At 34.8% G+C, this 20,650-nt stretch overlaps 1 protein-coding gene across 1 annotated transcript in view; it reads left to right on the top strand.

Moving 5' to 3' along the window:
• Window positions 1–19,791, top strand: part of swap70a (switching B cell complex subunit SWAP70a) — a 28,282-nt gene extending 8,491 nt beyond the window's left edge. The window contains exons 4-12 of the mRNA XM_056462367.1: window positions 87–314; window positions 830–976; window positions 3,812–3,920; window positions 5,738–5,919; window positions 12,277–12,384; window positions 16,283–16,449; window positions 16,540–16,738; window positions 18,500–18,596; window positions 18,699–19,791. Coding sequence (XP_056318342.1) covers window positions 87–314; window positions 830–976; window positions 3,812–3,920; window positions 5,738–5,919; window positions 12,277–12,384; window positions 16,283–16,449; window positions 16,540–16,738; window positions 18,500–18,596; window positions 18,699–18,814 — 1,353 coding nt within the window. The 3' untranslated portion in view covers window positions 18,815–19,791. The remainder of the gene's footprint in view (window positions 1–86; window positions 315–829; window positions 977–3,811; window positions 3,921–5,737; window positions 5,920–12,276; window positions 12,385–16,282; window positions 16,450–16,539; window positions 16,739–18,499; window positions 18,597–18,698) is intronic.
• Window positions 19,792–20,650: the final 859 nt, after the last annotated feature.

Here is a 20,650-nt window from a genome sequence, read left to right as displayed (position 1 = left end):
TTTTTTCAATTCAATTGTTGTCATACCTTTGTAAGTATTTCATCATGTCCCGCTAAAATCATGTGCTTATTTATTTCTTGTAACAGCTTGAGTATTTCCTGCGCAAGCTGTTGGCAGCAATGGGTTGCAGTTGGAATGAAGGCCGGTTTGAAGATTATAAAACACATCTCAATGCAAAGAAACACCATCTGAATGCATGGGAGCTGATCGAGCTTATTGACATGGGCAATTTCACCAAAGGCATCAACCCACAGACTGTCTCCATGGGCATCAATGAAGTCTTTCAGGAACTTGTAATGGATGTTATTAAGCAGGTAAACATTATAGATCTGCTGTTGACTTTGCATGATAGCCAGATTTTTAAAACACTGACTAGCAAGCAGCAACCATTTTTTCTTCTGTATTGTGATGCAGTTTCTAGAGAAATGGAATATTGAATGAGAAAATAGTGGGCGTGGCTTGTTTTTTTTGTACTGCGAGCTGATTGGATGTAGTAAAGTAGACATTTCATTCAGAAAGATTGGGGAGAGTTACAACTTAACAGACTCCTCCTCATTCTGTTTGTTGTCAAAACTGACAGTTGGAGGGGCGTGGTTAAGTATGTTAGCCACACCCAATACCTCAGACAGATAGACCTAATCTGAGAATTGAACTGAAAACAAACAGGAAGTGCATTTTCAGTTTTTAATTAAAGATTACAAGGGCAAGCTCTTTTTTTCTTAATGACATGCGCATCATAGCAATGTGAGCTAACAAAATCAGTATGGTTAGTTCTGATTTCATTTGTACATTAAGTCTGATGAATTAACTCGCTTTTTTATTTGTAAAGGGCTATATGATGAAAAAAGGCCATAAGAGGAAGAACTGGACAGAGCGGTGGTTTGAGCTCCATCTAAACTACATGTCGTATTATGTGAGCGAAGACCTTGTAGAGCAGAAGGGATGTATTCCACTTGATCGCAACTGCTGCGTTGAGGTAAAAGTCACTCAGAACATTTGTTGTAGTATTCATTTAATCCTATGTCTGAAATCGCCTACTACTCGAGTAGGTACTACATTTGAATTAGATTTTAGCACACAGCCATGAGAAAAGTGCATTCTATATAGGATTAAATGTGCAGTAAGTAAGTTTGTCACCCAGTGGTTGAAATAGATGTTGCAATCCTGGATCAAAATACACACAACCACAGGTTGCCAGATTGAGGACCAACAGGAGTGTGCCTGACTAAAGTACAGTGGCCGGGAAGTGCAAAATAGTATTACAAAGTATGAAACACTTTTACAAAACTCGAGACAAATTTACATCTTGAAAAACATTTTTACCTATCATAAGTCAATACAAGACGCAAAACACTTTAAAAGTCCCGAAACAAATTTACAATTACAGATTCTTTACGGAAAGGGAATGTACCACACACCGGAAAATCAGCTCGTGTGTGACTTTGTAGACACAGGTTAACACAAGTCCAAAGGCACAGATTAACATGAGTCTACAACTATAAAAATCACGGTTTGACCAACTGCGATAAAGCATCGTTTTGCCATTTAGAGCTATTCTGAGAAAATATCAGCGTGAGAGTGTGGAAACATATAAACGTGAGTACATGGAAACAATCAAAGCACGACATATGTTGCCTGATGAAGATATCAAACCGAGTTCAACATATAGTCCTCGATAGCTCAGTTAGATAGGTCGATTGATACTCGTGCTGGCCCTTTTGACCTGGTTTCGAATCCCGCTGATGACATGTCAGTTATAATTATTTCTTTACATTAATTTTGGTTATGTACTGTTCTGCCACACAAATATTAAAATCAATAATGTTTACACTGACACCTAGTAATAAGAATATTTATTTGGTATGGGCATGTTTTGTTGATGTGAAAATGTGACGAATTTGCCAATCTGCTAACGGGAATAGCTTACATCTGGAAGGGGTCCCCAGTTAACACGGACACCAGTTAAACCGTTACACCGGCTTAATCCAGTTTCAGAGTCCTCAACAGATGTTTACACCGTGTAGACTTGACATCATGTCCACGATTACTTCGTACGAGTGGCCCTCGTTAAAATATTGAACACATTGATGCAGTACGGTATATCTGGTGTTTCCGTCTGGTCCGCATACTTTAGAATCTCCAAACATCGACGACACGTAAAGCAAAACCACGTTAAGCTGCTCATGTGTTTTCCACAAAACTAGCAAAGCATCCCTTGACTGCAGTCCACGTTCTGCCACCATAAACTTTATTTACGCCATGTACTCCACAGCACGAATTTACCACGCTCACCACCAACGACAACAACACTTTTCCCCGCGTCACTCCTGGTGTGTGGTACATTCCGGGTCACTTCTGGTGTGTGGTACATTCCCTTTCCGTAAAGAATCTGTCATTGTAAATATGTTTCGAGACTGGTAAAAGTGATTTGCGTTCTGAAATGTACATTTGTTTCATCCTTGGTAAAATCGTTTTTTCCTATGTAATTGTGTCTTATGATAGGTAAAAATGTTTTTCAAAATGTAAATTTGTCTCGAGCTATGTAAAAGAGTTTCACACTTTGTAATATTGTTTTGCACTTCCCGGCCACTGTTAAAGGCTGATTTCAATCGTGTTCTACTGTAAATAAAAGCAACGGCACGTGATAGAAGGAATATTTTCCATATTAAAAGTAGTTTTTGTTCTAACCAACACCTAAAATTTATAACACCGAGCTTTTCCCCCAGAGATAAGTCAGTCTTTAGTGATATATATATATATATATATATATATATATATATATATATATATGTGTATGTATGTATGTACGTATATATATATATATATATATATATATATATATATATATATATATATATATATATATATATATATATATATATATATATATCACTAAAGACTGACGTATCTCGGACCAGACGTGTGCTTTCACGACAGGTGACAGACATTTCATTCTGTTACAATATATATATATATATATATATATTGTAACAGAATGAAATGTCTGTCACTTGTTTTTTTTTTGTTATCCATAGAATAATGGACATAAAAATGCTGTTCTAATGGGACTACAGGGCACTTGAAATATCAACATATTTCAACGCACTCAATGTTTTTTTTTAATGCTTAACTTAAGGAAAAGATCATCATCCAACAGCTAAGACTTTTTTGTTGTTGAAGTTTATTTTGGGTACATTATTCTTTAATTCGACTTATTTTCCATCTAAGAAATAATATATAAATGCATAGAAAAAAAAACTGGTCACTGATGCGGAGTAAAAAAACATTGCGTGCGTTGAAATATGTTGATCTACAATTTAACGTCTATTGATCGTACTATTTGATCGTCTATTTAATGACTTGCAGAAAATTGAGAAATGAAATTTCATAATGATGGTATCCAAAACGTCGGATCTTATTCAGACAGCATGCCAATACATTTTTCAAACATTCAGTTATCTGGACAATAATGAAGTCCTTAGGCTGAGCTTAAAACGCAAGGTTTCCCAACTAGGACTTCACAATACAAACAGATTGAAGTAGCTCCAATTTTTTTAAGTTCAAATTTATTTAAGTTTAGTACTAAGTTTGGTGAACTGAGCAATTTAAGTATAGTCTACAAAACCGGCAAGTTAAATAAACCTAAATATGCAAGTTTTGGGAGACTCAATTTCTCAATTAAATTGAGTCGAGTTTACTCAATTAATTTAGTTCAATCAACTTATTAGGGTTTTCAGTGAATGATTAAGACCAAATTATGATTTTCATGTCAACTATCTTCATAAATATCTAAATTGCTCTCTCTTTGCAGTCCATGCCAGACAAAGACGGAAAGAAAAACCTCTTCATTATAAAATGTGTTGAAAAAAGTTTTGAGATCAGTGCATCGGATAAAAAGGCAAAACAGGAGTGGATTCAAGGTATCACATATACACTACTTTTACACTTGCAAATGTAAAATATATGTACAGTACTCAACATATATATTAGTACACCCCTCACAAATCTCTCATTTAAATTAATATTTTCTATAGGAAGTTTTACAGTATTATATTTGTGCATATACATTAGATTAGGTAGTACTGAAGCCAAATCTGGAGCTAATCTAACAAAATAACTTATGGTAACGATCCAAAATGAGTACACACGTAATTATATGTTTGGGAAAAGTATTAACCCTTTGACTGCCGCTCTACCAAAAGGTTGACCATGTTTTACTGTTTTAAATAATGACTGTTAAAGTAATTTAAAGAATGACTGTTTTAAATAATGGTTTACACACACAGCATTGTTGGTTTACAATAAAATAAAATAAAAATCGAACAAACATAATCCTGTTGGACTACTACGCATGATATAGGTTTTATTGTAAAAAAACAAAAACAAGAAAGCTTGTAAAATGAGAATTTAAAATATTTTTATGGCATACTTCAAAAAATAGAGATGATTTAATGTTCAAAAAAGTTTTATTTAGAATATTAAAAAAAATAAATTGGTCTTACGCTTCATATTTCCAGATTTTTCATAGTTTATGTATTAATTCCAGTACTTTTACCATAGGCAAGGCAAGGCAAGTTTATTTATATAGCACATTTCATACACAGTGCCAATTCAAAGTGCTTTACATAAACAGGAATAAAAGAAACAAGTATAAGAGAAATAAAAACAAATAATAGAAATGGTAAAAATAAAATAAAAGCTGATAAAATGTGTTATAAAAGAATTAAAAAGAAGAGAAAAACATAGTAGTTCGATCTGTCGGACGTAGCACAGTGCTCATTCAGTATAGGCATAGACCAACATATCAAGCATTTTGTAGAGGTTGATATTTTAGAAATGATGAGATATGATATTTTAGAAAAAAATGCATTGTGTTAACTAGCGACATTAGGAGGTAAGAAATGCAATCCAAACCTTTTTTTTCTTGGTGGGTTAGTTAAAGGGTTAAATAAAAAATAAAAAAATGCAAGAGAAACAATAAAATTGTAACATTTTGTTGAAATTGTGTAGTTTGTAATTTTATTTCCTAATATTTCACATGACTTTAAATAGTAACATACATAATCATAATACATTATGTATAATACATAATGCATAATATTCCTATTTTTAAAGATGTTCAGTGACCAAAATATTTAAAAAAAAATTTGTCCATTTAATAAATCTGTTTTATTTAAATGCACCAAAATATATTACCCATATTCACTGAGAAATGGATAAAAATATCAATTTTCAAAAAGGGGTGGAGGCGGCACGGTGGCTCAGTGGTTAGCACTGTCTCCTCACAGCAAGAAGGTCGCTGGTTGTAGTCCCGGCTGGGCCAGCTGGCATTTCTGTGTGGAGTTTGCATGTTCTCCCCGTGTTGGCGTGGGTTTCCTCCAGATGCTTCGGTTTCCCCCACAGTCCAAATAAATGCACTATAGGTGAATTGGATGAACTAAATTGGCTGTTGTGTATGAGTGTGTGTTTGAATGCGAAAGTGTATTGGTGTTTCCCAGTACTGGGTTGCAGCTGGAAGAGCATCCGCTGCGTAAAACATATACTGGAAAAGTTGGTGGTTCATTCCACTGTGGCGACCCCTGACAAATCAGGGACTAAGCCGAATGAAAATGAATGAATGAATGAAAACGGGCTGTACTCATTTATGCTGAGCACTGTATATCCACAACTCTCTGCACCCGTTCTCCTCCTCCTGAGTGTTTTTGCTTATGTGTGTGTGTGTTTATGTGTGTGTCAGCCATCCAGGACTGCATAGTCCGCATAAGACAGGGCCTTTCCTCCGCACACCGAGAATCCAGACAGAAACGCAGAGAGCTGAGAAACAGGATTAAAGCTGAGCAGGAGATCTTGGAGAACAGAATGAAACAGCTGCAGTTGGCCAACGAGAGCAAGCAGGCCCAGCTGGAGGCCCTGAGTAAGGTGATGTGTCCTTCTAATAGTCCCCGAAACATACAAGATGCGCACAAAACAAGTCACTTGCAAAAATATTTAGATTGCTTTATCTTTTTTGTTTTTAAATTATGGGTGGCTCAGTGGTTAGCACTGTCGCCTCACAGCAGGATGGTCGCTGGTTCGAGTCCCGGCTGGGCCAGTCGGCATTTCTGTGTGGAGTTTGCATGTTCTCCCCGTGTTGCCGTGGGTTTCCTCCGGGTGCTCCGATATCCCCCACAGTCCAAAGACATGCGCTATAAGTGAATTGGATGAACTAAATTGCCCATAATGTATGAGTGCGTTTGTAAATGCGAGAGTGTATGAATGTTTTCCAGTGCTGGGTTGTGGCTGGAAGGGCATCCGCTGCGCAAAACATATGCCAGAATAGTTGGCAGTTCATTCCACTGTGGCGACTCCTGATATATAAGGGACTAAGCCGAAGGAAAATGAATGAATGAATGTTTTTAAATTGCTGAACAATTCACATTGAAGCAATATACCATACAATAAAAAAGACATATAAAACATGCTTTGGCAGCCCCTGTTAAAGCAAGGACTAAGCTGAAGGAGAATGAGCGAGTGAACTTTGAGTTAGAATATAGAATAGAAAGTCTTAGAGGGCTAGAACCTTTTTTTTTAATGCAGAAGAAAATAGTTATAGCATGTGTTATTAATAGAAGGTCATGTGTTGATGAAAGATGAATATTTAGCCATTTCCTTAGAATACCTATAGAGACTCTGACAATAGATGCAATCAAAATGAACAAAGTAAATGAATAAACTAATTATTTAAAGCCATTTCAGTAGCACTGTATCTCTGTTAAAGTTGTCAGTAGTTTTTTTAACCTATTTCTTCTTTCAGCATACTTTACGTTCAGATTTAAAGGGATAGTTCACTCAAAAATGAAAATCTGTCAGCATTTACTTACCCTCCCTTTTGTTCTAAATATAATTGTTTCTTTTTTCTGATGAACAGAAAAGAAAGCCGTAGACCATTGCTCTCCATTTACTTCCATAGTATTTGTTTATTCTGTAGGGGGCTAATAATAGTGACCATGGTTTTTAAAAAATTAAAAACTACTTTTATTTTATTTCTAGCCGAAATAAAACAAATAAGACTCCGCAGAAGAAAAAATATTACAGGGAATATTGTGAAAAAATTCCTAAACATCATTTGGGAAATATTTGAAATAGAAACAAAATTCACAGGCAGGCTAATAATGTTGACATGAGAGTGTAAATGGTGAGTAAACGTTCATTTTTGGGTGAACTATCCCTTTAAGAACCAATAGCCAAAATACCATATAGGTTTTATTGTAAAAAAAAACAAAGACAAGAAGGCTTGTAAAATGAGAATTTAAAATATTTTTATGGCATACTTCAAAAAATAGAGATGATTTAATGTTCAAAAAAGTTTTATTTTGAATATTTTTAAAAATAAATTGGTCTTACGCTTCATATTTCCAGATTTTTCATAGTTTATGTATTAATTCCAGTACTTTTACCATAGGCAAGGCAAGGCAAGTTTATTTATATAGCACATTTCATACACAGTGGCAATTCAAAGTGCTTTACATAAACAGGAATAAAAGAAACAAGTATAAGAGAAATAAAAACAAATAATAGAAATGGTAAAAATAAAATAAAAGCTGATAAAATGTGTTATAAAAGAATTTAAAAGAAGAGAAAAACATAGTAGTTTGATCTGTCGGACGTAGCACAGTGCTCATTCAATAAAGGCATAAACCAACATATCAACCATTTGGTAGAGGTTGATATTTTAGAAATGATGAGATATGATATTTTAGAAAAAAATGCATTGTGTTAACTAGCGACATTAGGAGGTAAGAAATGCAATCCAAACCTTTTTTTCTTGGTGGGTTAGTTAAAGGGTTAAATAAAAAAAAAATGCAAGAGAAACAATAAAATTGTAACATTTTGTTGAAATTTTGTAGTTTGTAATTTTATTTCCCAATATTTCACATGAATTTAAATTATCTTACTATTTTTAAAGTTGTTCAGTAACTAAAATATTTTAATAAATGTATCCATTTAATAAATGCACCAAAATATATTACCCATATTCACTGTGAAATGGATAAAAATATCCATTTTCAAAAAGGGGTGGATTTAATGTTCAAAAAAGTTTTATTTTGATTATTTTTAAAAATAAATTGGTCTTACGCTTCATATTTCCAGATTTTTCATAATATATGTATTAATTCCAGTACTTTTACCATAAACCAACATATCAAGCATTTGGTAGAAAAAAATGCATTGTGTTAACTAGCGACATTAGGAGGTAAGAAATGCAATCCAAACATTTTTTTCTTGGTGGGTTAGTTAAAGGGTTAAATAAAAAAAAAAATGCAAAAGAAACAATAAAATTGTACCATTTTGTTGAAATTTTGTAGTTTGTTGACATGAGAGTGTAAATGGTGAGTAAACGTTCATTTTTGGGTGAACTATCCCTTTAAGAACCGATAGCCAAAATACCATCATCTATTGATGTGATCTGCACCCACTTTAAACTGTATTTACTGTATTGACAGGCCATTTTAATTCATTTATTTCTATTAAAACATTTTCTTTTACGTCTCTTTTTACTTTCAGTTCTCCTTTCGGCTTATTTTCATTCTCCTGCCATATATCTGTTTATAACACACTATTAATAGTGTTTTAAGAAAGTTTCACATCCTTGTCTGTGTTTTTTATGTTCAGTCTTCATGGTAAATTTCTGACTCCTGCAATCCTTTTCAACCAAGAAAAAGAAAGCTACTAAAGCTCTTAAAGTGATAGTTCCCTCAAAATATGAAAATTCTGTAATCATCTATTATCTCTTGTGTAGTTTTAAAGCTTTATAAGTTTTTTTTTCATCTGTTGAGCACAAAAGAAGGTATTTGGAGGAAAGTTGGTTGCTGGGACTCATCAACTTCTATAACAGGGAAAAAATACTATGGAAGTCAATGGGTGCCAGATATTTATTCAAAATATCTTCTTTTGGGTTTGATCGAAGAAAGAACTTAAACTTTTTTTATTGTGATTATTTATTTATTACAGAACATAGCTAGCAGCAACTATATACAAGCCAGCATTTGCATTAAATAAAAATACTGTACATAAGAAATTTAATAAATAAATAACAATAAACAGGAAAAGAAAAAACTCTGGGGTGAGAAGTGACCTTTATACACCTCTAAAGTACTATTTATCTTTCAGTACACTTTAGTTTATCTAATTATTATATAAGAAATTTTAATACTTCGATTGTTTGGGGTTTAGCTTTGTTAATTGTAGCTGTTGAATGGTATTTATTTATCAGAATCAGAATCAGAATCAGAATCAGAATCGGTTTTATTGCCAAGTGTGCTTCACACACACAAGGAATTTGTTTTGGCTACAGAAGCTTCCAGTGTACATAAAGTGACATGTGACAACACAAAATAATCTGAAAAAATAAAATAATAATAATAAAAAAATGATGAACATTAAACAGATGCGGTTAGTGAAGAAACCTGGATGTTGAGTTGTATGTACAGATTGTTATAAATATACAGGTTACAAGGTGCTGTGTACAAGTGCGAATGTAGAAAGTACTGCATTGTATATTGATATAAGGTGCTGTGTACAAGTGCGTATGAGAAAGTATTGCACATATTTATTGCACAGTAGGGGAATATTTAACTGTTCATAAGGTAGACAGCCTGAGGAAAGAAACTTTTCCTGTGTCTGGCTGTTTTTGTGCTCGGTGCTCTGAAGCGCCGACCAGACGGTAACAGTTCAAACAGGTAGTGTGCTGGGTGTGAGGCGTCCAGAGTGATTTTGCGAGCCCTTTTACTCACTCTGGAAGAGTACAGTTCTTGAAGTGTAGGAAGGGTAGTGCCAGTGATTCGTTCAGCAGTCCGGACTATTCGCTGTAGTCTACGGAGGTCAGTTTTGGCAGCTGAGCCGAACCAGACGGTGATTGAAGTGCAGAGGATGGATTGGATGACAGCTGAGTAGAACTGTACGAGCAGCTCCTGTGGCAGGTTGAACTTCCTCAGCTGACGAAGGAAGTACAGTCTCTGCTGGGCTTTCTTCACAATAGAGTCTATATGAGTGTCCCACTTCAGATCCTGAGAGATGGTGGTGCCCAGGAACCTGAATGACTCTACTGCAGCCACAGTGCTGTTCATGATGGTGAGTGGGGGGAGTGCAGGGGGGTTTCTCCTGAAGTCCACTATCATCTCCACTGTTTTGAGCGTGTTCAGCTCCAGGTTGTTGTATCTTAGTTGTATTTAGTTCTATAAGCCACATTTTGTCTGCTGGGAATGTGGGTTCATGCTAAATTTTAAATGTAACCTTCTTGGTTGCACTTGAAAGTGCAGTATGAAATATCCTACGTTGGTAAATGTTTAAATTAAGATCGTAATCATCATTCAGTAAACAAACATTGGGATATTTAGGAATAAACGTAGCATGAAATTCTAAGATAGTTTGAAAGACCTTATCCCAAAATGTACTGATAAGTAGACATTAAAAAACATGCTCATATGTGTCCACAGAATTTGAATTACACAATGTACAAAAGGGGGTAGGTAACCGCTTCATTCTGTGTAGCACATACGGAGTTGTATACAATGCTCAGCATATATAAGTACACCCCTCACAAATCTGTCTTTTAAATTCATATTTTTAATAGGAAGCTATACAATATGATATTTGTGTATATACATTAGATCAGTCAGTACTGAAGCCAAAACTGGAGCTTATCTAACAAAATAACTTACGATAACGTTTCTAAAAACTAGTACAGCCAAATTTATATGTTATAGAAAAATATTAAGTACAAGTTTAGCAAAAAAAATGTAAAAATTTAGTTGAAATTTTGTAGGTTGTCATTTTTTTTGCAATATTTTGCTTGAATTTAATAGTATTATTTCTAAATATGTTTGGTGACTAAAATATAATTTTAATAAATATGTTTAATCTGTTTTGTTTAAATGCATCAAAATACATTGCATATATTCACTGAGAAATGGGTACAAATATTCATTTTCAAAATGGGGTTTAACTCAATTATGCTGAGCACTGTAAGTCTTGTGGATCAGTTTATAGTGTATAAGTTGGTGGGCAGGATTTTTGGACATCACCTGGATACTTTACTAAAATAGGTTTTGAACAAGTGAAGATGATGAACAAGATTAAATGATGACAGAGCTTTTATTTTTGTGTGAACTATCCCTTTAAACGAAGTTCTGATCCCCTTTTTCTTCTCACCACAACGCAAAATAAATAATAATAATAATAATAAAGCATTTACAAAAGTAATAGTTATGAAGATATTTTAATTCACCTGCACAAGAGAACTCCAATGCAATGAAGCAGCACTTCCTGTACAGGCAGTTTTAGCAGTTACTAGTTTCTGTTTGACATGTCCATTCTCAAGGGATTATTCTTTCAACGTTATTGCCTGTAAAGCAGGAAATAAATATGAGTCTAGTTTTCTTTATCTCCCATCAACATTTCAAAGCCAGTAAACTTGGACGCCTTTTCACAGATTGTTTATTGATTGTTCTATAATGCATTAAGTCGTTAAAGCTTTTCAGTCGCATACATTTTAAGTACTTTAACAAGCTTTATATTTTTGCTTTTAAATCCACAGAATACCTCATAGACGTAACTACAAGTGAATTATTGTAAATATTTGTTCTATTGTGGGATGAATAGAAAGGACTTTGCTGAAATTAACAGCATGGCACATCTGTCATTGACTTTCTGAGTCTGGAAAAGTCATCTACAGTTGAAGTCTGAATTATTAGACCCCCTGTTTATTTCTATCCCCAATTTCTGTTTAACAGAAACAAGATTTTTTCAACACATTTCTACACATAATAGTTTTAATAACTCATCTCAAATAACTGATTTATTTTGCCTTTGCCATGATGACAGTACATAATATTTGACTAGATATTTTGTAAGATACTATTATTTACTTAAAATGCAATTTAATCGCTTAACTAGGTTAAGTAGGTTAATTAGGCAAGTCATTGTATAACGATGGTTTGTTCTGTAGACTATCGAAAAACAGTATTGCTTAAGTGGGCTATTAATTTGGACCTTAAAATGCTTTAAAAAAACACTGAAAACTAGCTGAACTAAAACAAGACTTTCTCCAGAAGAAAAAACATTATAAGAAATACTGTGAAAAATTTCTTGCTCTGTTAAACATCGTTTGGGAAATATTCAAACACCATTTAAAAACTACACTACAGTCTTTTTAAACACTATATTACATGATTTATTTTGGCTCACAGTCACAGAAGCCGTGTTAGTTACTGTTTTGATTTTGTCTGGATGTGGCAGGACCTGAATAAAGCCACAGCTAGGGGTGATCTGGATGAACAGAGAAGACTTCAGGCCCAAAGAGAACTGCTGGAGCAATACAAACGAGACCTGGAGCAAGAGAAAATGGTAATTAGAGCCTCCTTTTGCCGCCTTCACATTGAGAATGATTTTATTTCTGTAGTGTCATGGCAGGTAACCCTAACATAGACGTATTATAAATAAAATGTCATTAGCTGTGCTTTCATCACCCTGTGTTAATGCACATTTTGAGGTATCAGATGAGAAACGAGTGATGAAAACTCCAAATTCTGAATAAAAATAAAAAAATTACATTGATTTATGAGTATTAGTTGATATTAGTGAACTATTAAATTAAACTGTTTAAATTACACTAAATTGTCATAAATATTTATGCATAATAAGTGTTCATATAGTTTTGTCAATTTTATGTCTGATTGGCTGTAATTACATATGTTATATCAGCCATATTTATTTCTTAATATCAGCACTAATACACTACCTGACAAAAGTCTCGTTGCCCATCCAAGTTTTAGGAACAACAAATAATAACGTAACTTCTAGTTGATCATTTGGTATCAGAAGTGGCTTATATGAAAGGCAAAGGCCTCTAGATTACACTTATTTTACCAAAATAAAATATGATCATGCCCTGATTTTTAATTGTTTAATTAGGACAGTAAGGTCTGACTTTGCTTAGACAAAGGTCTTGTCACTGAACATAACTAATGTACAGTATAGAATATAAAGTCATGGTGCAGTGGAAAAAGAATGAATATTGTGTATGACTCCCATGAGCTTGGAGGACTGCATCCATACATCTCTGCAATGACTCAAATCACTTATTAATAAAGTCATCTGGAATGGCAAAGAAAGCGCTCTTGCAGGACTCCCAGAGTTCATCAAGATTCCTTGGATTCATCTTCAATGCCTCCTCCTTCATCTTACCCCAGACATGCTCAATAATGTTCATGTCTAATGACTTGGCTGGCCAATCCTGGAGCACCTTGACCTTCTTTGCTTTCAGGAACTTTGATGTGGAGGCTGAAGTATGAGAAGGAGCGCTATCCTGCTGAAGAATTTGCCCTCTCCTGTGGTTTGTAATGTAATGTGCAGTACAAATGTTTTGATATCTCAGGCTGTTGATGTTGCCATCCACTCTGCAGATCTCTTGCACGCCCACATACTGAATGTAACCCCAAACCATGATTTTTCCTTGACAAAAATGTACAGATTTTTGTGAGAATCTTGGGTCCATGCGGGTTCCTATTCACCTTATTCTTCACGTACGAGCGGGCGCAGCCATTGGAATCTTTTTGGCTCGAGACTTCCGGTCTCATTCACGTCCATTCATTTTTAGACGTTAAAACCAGCTCGGTTTGCTGCTTGATGTTGCAAACTGACATTTTCTTATTATATTATTCTACTTTGTCTGTACAGTCATGAAAACACTTGCGTGTAGAGCCAGTAGTTTGACCGTTTTCTGCCGTTTATTATTCCAAGTCATTTCTCCCATAGGCAGCTGAGTCGGAAGTTCTAAAACAATCGCAAAAACGAGCGCACTTCCGCATCGAAGAATAAGGTCAATAGGTCTTCTGCAGTATTTGTGATGATTGGGATGCAGTTCAACAAATGATTGATAGGAAAAAATCTACCTTCTGCCACTTTTACAAATGATCAACTAGAAGTCAAGTTATTATTTGTTGCTCTTACAACTGGGATCAACGTCAATACTTTTGTCAGGTAATGTAAATGCATCTATCTGCCAGCTGGAATCTCTAATAAATCATTGTTTAATATTTTTTCTATACCATCAAAAATATTGTTATAGCAAATATTCTTGATATAAATTTTAGGGTTATATTACCCACCACAGTTGCTGAATAAACTTGAACATTGCATCCACGTGACTAATCAGCTGTTTCCATTATGTTTGCATTGTTTACTGCTGGTTGCTAGGTTACCAATACTACAGTCAGCCACTCTGACAACTTGATGGGAACTCATTTATGAAACTCACATTGGGGGTTTTTGCAAACTATGAAAAGATTTGCTTTACATTAGGATGGAAACCCAGCTATTTTGTTATCTTGACATATTTTCTTGCTGCCATTTTTTCAATCAGCTGTGCATGATCCTTGTGTCTGCTTTTGTAAACACAAACCCTTTTTGATGCTATAAAAAATTGAATTCAAGTTTAAATTGATTCAAGTGCTCAATTGTGGTGAGTTACATTTTGCATTTGCATGTTAATACATCTAATTTCAATTAAAGAAGACAGTAAAAGAAAATACTGCATGGGTAAAGTTATTTTAAAAAAGCCTAAAGTGTCTTGTTAGCATGAATTAGCATGTCTCTGTTTCTAAAACATTGCTTACTAGATTTACTTTCAACATGCTGCTAGCATTAAGATATGAATCATAATGCTAGCATAGTTAGCTAACATGATTTAGCAGATTGTTAAGACAAGTGAAATTAGGATGTTTCTTGCACATTTTCTAGCATGTTTTAGTACATGACTAATATTTTAATATGACCATGTTGCTGACCATGTTTCTGTCATTTGTTAGCCTAATTTACACTTTTTAACACTTCTATACGATCACACTCCTAGTATAGCACATAGATAATGTTTTACTACATTATAAGCACGAGTTGGTATGTTTTTAGCTGTGTATAGCATGTTTTAGCACTTGGCTAACACACTGCTCGAATGCTACTGCATTTTCTAATGTTATACAAGACCTAAATATCTCTTTATTATATATCTCTTATTATAAACCTCTTAGTTTAACCTAAAGGTGTACCAAATCATGATTTAAGACATTGTTAAAACAAGAGTATTAGGATGTTGCTAGCACGTTTTCTAGCATGTTGTAGTACATGACTAATATTTGAACTTGTCCATGTTGCTATCCATGTCTCTGACATTTGTTAGCATAAATTACACGTTTTAACACTATGCTACAATTAATATGCAAGCTGCAAACCCCATTGCTACCATAGCACATGGATAATGTTTTACTACTCTACGTCATTAGCATAAGTTAGCATGTTGTTAGCTGTGTATAGCATGTTTTAGCACTTGGCTAACATTTTTTAACAGACTGCTCAAGTGCTACTGCATTTACTAATGTTATACAAGACCTAAATATATCTCTTATAGTATATGTCTTATTATATATCTCTTAGTTTAACCTAAAGGTGTACCAAATTGCAATTTAGCACATTGTTTAGACAAGAGTAATTAGGATGTTTCTAGCATGTTTTCTAGCATGATTTAGTACATGGCTAATATTGCTAACAAGGTTTCTGACATATGCTAGCATAAATTACACGTTTTAACACTATGCTACAATTAATATGCAGGCTGTGATCACATTTCTACCATAGCACATGGATGGTAGATGGATGATGTTTTACTACTGTATGTCAATAGCATGAGTTAGCATGTTTTAGCACTTGGCTAACAATTTTTAATAGACTGCTCAAATGCTTCTGCATTTACTAACATTATATGAGACCTAAATTTATCTTTTATTATTATGTATCTCTTATTATATATCTCTTACCCAGAGTATTACCAAATAATCTGTAATTACCATGCTGAAAAATCCAGCTAAATCCAGCTTGACCAGCCTGGTTTAAACTGGACATAGCTGGTTTTGGCTGGGCTCCCAGCCTGGCTAGGCTGGTCAAGCTGGTTTTAGCTGGTCATTTTCCAGCCTGACCAGCTAAGACCAGGCTGGAAATGGCTGGAAACCAGCCTGGAAATGGCCAAAACCCCTCTAAAACCAGGCTGGTCAACCAGCTAAAACCAGCCAACCAGCTTAGGCTGGTTTAAGCTGTTTTTTTCAGTAGGGTATACATTGTGTTTATAGACAGAATGGCTGTTAGTTTGCTATTACGAACGACACAATTCTGCAGTTGCAGAATTGTTAAAAGTTAATGATTAAAGTTAATAATTTTAAACAAATGATTAAAAATAAAATCAATTGTTTCTTAGGCTCGAATGCAAATGGAAGAGCAGGTGATTGAGAAGTCGAATGAAGTGGAGCAGTACTGGCAGCGAATGCAGGAACTGGAAGAAATGTACCTTCAGCTCAAACAGGCTCTACAGGATGAGAAGCAGGCCAAAGAGGATGAAGAAATCCTGCGCAAACTGCAGGCCAGGTAATAGTGCACAAACACACACACAACAGTACACACACAATCACAACAGCTGCTTACATTCTGAACCACTGCATGTTGTTTTGTTTGCAGACTGCTACAAGAGGAGGAAAACAAGCGGCTTGAATTAGAGCAGATTCACCTGCAGCAGCAACAGGTCTTATCCCAGTCCCAGAAGGAGAAAGAGGAGCTGGCGAAGGAGCGGGAGGAGAAGGAGCGAGCCCTGCAAGCAGCACAGGAGCAGCTTGAGAGCCTGAAAAGGCAGAGAGAGGGAGCGCTGGAGGAATACATGGTAGAAGATTCACACTTGCAGATTCACTTGGTCACACACATATACAGGGGTCAGAAGATGAAACAGAAACACCTGGTTTTAGACCACAGTAATTCATCAGTATAGTGTAGGGCCTCTTTTCGTGTACAATACAGAATCAACTTGTCTTGGGAATGACAGATTCAAGTCCTGCACAGTTGCCAGAAGGATTTTGAGCCATTTTTCTTGCAGAATTGTGGGCAGGTCATTACGTGATCATGGTGGAGGAAAACATTTCCTGACTCGCTTCTCCAAAACACCCCAAATTGCTCAATAACATTTAGATCTGGTCACTGTGCAGGCCATAGGAGATGTTGAACTTCACGTTCATGTTCATTCACTCTGTCACTAGTCTTGCTGTACGTATTGGTGCATTATCATCCTTATACACAACACTGCCTTCAGGATACAATGTTGAGCCATTCTGTGCACATGGTCCTCCAGAATGGTTCAATAGTCCTTGGCAGTGACGCGCTCATCCAGCACAAGTATTAGGCCTAGGGAATGCCATGCCATATTGCAGCCCAAACCATCACTGGTCCATCCCCATGCTTCACTCAGGACATGCAACAGTCTGGGTGGTATGTTTCTTTGGGGCTTCTCCACACCGTAACTCTCCCGGATGTGGGAAAGACAGTGAAGGTGGACTCATCAGAGAACAATACCTGTTTCACATTGTCCACAGTCCAAGATTTTCACTGCTAGCAATGTTGAAGCCGACATTTGACAAATTTGGTGAATTATTTTATTATTTTTTTTACAATAAGTAATGTATTTATTATAGATATATTTATATACACAAAACTATAGACAGTACACACAAATATATTTTGTTAATATAAACTTTTTTTGGATGCGATTAATCATCTGACAGCTCTAGTGCACACATGCACACATATACACAGTGTCCCAAATGAGGCAAATGTGACAATACTATTACACAATATTATTTTTTGTGTTGCCAGATTGGGCGGTTTTGAATTTGATTGTGCGGGTATAAGATGGCATAGGCAGGTTGACAAAATTTGGGAGGTTTTGAAACGTAACGTAAATATGCAATTTAATCAACAAAACATAACTGTGCTCCTACTCATTCAGTTAGTAGTGACCAGTGCAATGCGCAAACCACCTGGGTGCACCCGCAAGAGCATGTGATGGAAAGTTGTGTCAAAATCTGACTCCCCGGACAAATTTGACTACCCTTCGCATGCACGCAGAGCCAACAGTTAAACTCACAACAGTTTATCATAACACTTTTATCGGGCATTTTTTTCAACAGTTGACAGGAAGAACAAATATAGAAGCTTTGTCTGTTAGACAAGCAGCGCCGAATTAAGTTCAAAAGAGTTTAAACGCCAAATAGGACAAATTTATACGCCATTTCGAAAGTAAAACATACTCTAGCATTAAATGCAGTAGGTGAGTGAGAGGGGGCAGTGTTTGCTGTGTTGTGGTTCTGTGACTGCTGGTGTTGGTTGCTGTTTGGTTAAAATTATGATAGTTAATGTAACTAGGTTAATTTCAATTTAAATAAATTAAAATTAAATAAAATATTTGTCTAATTTTTTTGGGTGTTTTTGTGCAGTTTTGGACTGCTTTTGGGCTGGAAAAAGCTATATCTGGCAACACTGCCCACAGTAACACTACATGTTTTTTAATGACAATTGCAATGAGTGCCCTATAAAGGGTTAAGCTTCAGATTAATGCTCAGGATTTCAATGTCTTTTTTCCCCCTTATATCAGGCTGTTACAAAGAAACTGGAACGAGCAAGTAATAAGACAAAGAACTGGAAACACAAAGTCTCCAAACATGAAGGCCTACTTAAACTCGTTCAACCAGGTGACTGACTGTAAACTTTCTCAAATGACTGTTTCTGTCCCCCCCCAAATTATTTATTATAGTTTTTAAGTTATTAATCTTTTTTAAAAATGTATTTCTCAGGCGGCAAGACACCCAGTAAAATGACCAACTGGGGACAGGCGGCGTTCACGGAATCAGAGCTGAATGAGCTGGAGAAGATGTGGCAGGTGAACAAGAATAGATCAGAAGACGAGTAACACCTTTCAATGGATTTGTGTTTATTTATTTCATGTTTACAAGGCTGTCCTCATCATGCTTACATGGTTTCATTCAGCCATTTATTAATCATATATGCATACTTAAAGGGGTAGTTCACCCCAAAAATGAAACGTACTCCCTATTTACTCACGCGCGTCCAAACCACTATAAGTTTCTTTATTCTGCTGAGCTTTTTTGCAGAAAGCTGAAATTCATTGACATCCATAGTAGGAAAAACAAATACTATGGAAGTCAATGGTTATGACTTTCAAGCTTTCTTTCAAATATCTTCCTTTGTGTTTAACAGAAGAAAGAAACTCAAACAGGTGAGTAAATGATGACAGGATTTTCAGTTATGGATGAGCTGTCCCTTTAAATGATAATACAGTTGTTGTTTGAGTTGAAAGTGACATTTACACAGTATTTACATACAGAAAAGTATATTTTTTGGTAAGAAACAGGAACTTCTAAGAGTCATTGGAATATTTAATGCCACTTTTTTCAAAGCATGTGATTATATATTCGTGCTGTGTCCACTAGATGACTCTGTTACATCACTAGATGATGCACAGAGACGCAAAATGCCTTCATAAGCACACTTCACAAATCTTGAGTTACCAGCAGATCAAATATGTGTGCTGAATGGATTTTGCATGCAGCTTCCATGATTAAATGACTAAATGTACATTTTATATTCCACTATTAAGTTCCACAATTACTGTAGGCAATCATGGTCATATATGATGGCTATAGATTAAAATGAAAACAATTATACACACATCAGAAAGCAGAGATGTTTACTGTAGTGAACAGACTTTGCTATTTTATTGTATCCTTTTTCAAACTCAATGTACTAAATGAAGGCATTTCGTCTAGGTGAGATGCATTAAGAATACATATTTAGCTTCAGTTTTCTTTTACTCTTTTAAAGGTCTGTGTGGGAGAAAATATGTAAAGAATAAATCATGTAGTTAATGTGTGGAATTTTATGATTGTTTTGTCTTTAATCATGTTGAAATATAAAGTTGTGAATTTATATAATATTTATGTTTTGTACATCCATACGTTTGGAAAACAATTACATCTATCTATCTATCTATCTATCTGTCTATCTGTCTATCTATCTATCTGTCTATCTGTCTATCTATCTATCTATCTATCTATCTATCTATCTATCTATCTATCTATCTATCTATCTATCTATCTATCTATCTATCTATCTACAGTTGAAGTATATATTTTATCATTACCTGATTTATTTTATCTTTGCCATGATGACAGTAAATAATATTATACTAAATATTTTTCAAGGCACTTCTATACAGTTTAAAGTCGAATACAAAAATTTGCTTAAAGAGGTTATTAATTTTGACCCTAAAATGCTTCATAAAAAAAAATCAAAAACTGCTTTTATTCTAGCTGAAATAAACAAAAAAAAAAACTTTCTCCAGAAGAAAAAATATTATCAGACATACTGTGAAAATTTCCTTGCTCTGTTAAACATAATTTAGGAAATACTAAAAAAGGGAAAAAATCCAAGGGCGGCTAATAATGACTTCAACTATATATATATATATATGTGTTTTTTTTTTTCCTTCAGCTTAGTCCCTTTATTAATCAGGGGTCACACCATGGTGGAATGAACCACCAACTTATCCAGTTTTATATATATATATATATATATATATATATATATATATATATATATATATATATATATATATATATATATATATATATATATATATTTTATTATTTTTTTTTCCCCAGTACTGGAAGGGCTTCTCCCGTGTTGGCGAGGGTTTCCTCCACAGTTCAAAGACATGAGGTATAGG

This window comes from Danio aesculapii, chromosome 7, assembly GCF_903798145.1.
Source record: "Danio aesculapii chromosome 7, fDanAes4.1, whole genome shotgun sequence".
In the NCBI taxonomy this organism is placed as follows: Eukaryota; Metazoa; Chordata; class Actinopteri; order Cypriniformes; family Danionidae; genus Danio; species Danio aesculapii.
The sequence above is the reverse complement of the archived record's forward strand: the minus strand, read 5'-3'. Positions and strand labels throughout refer to the sequence as shown.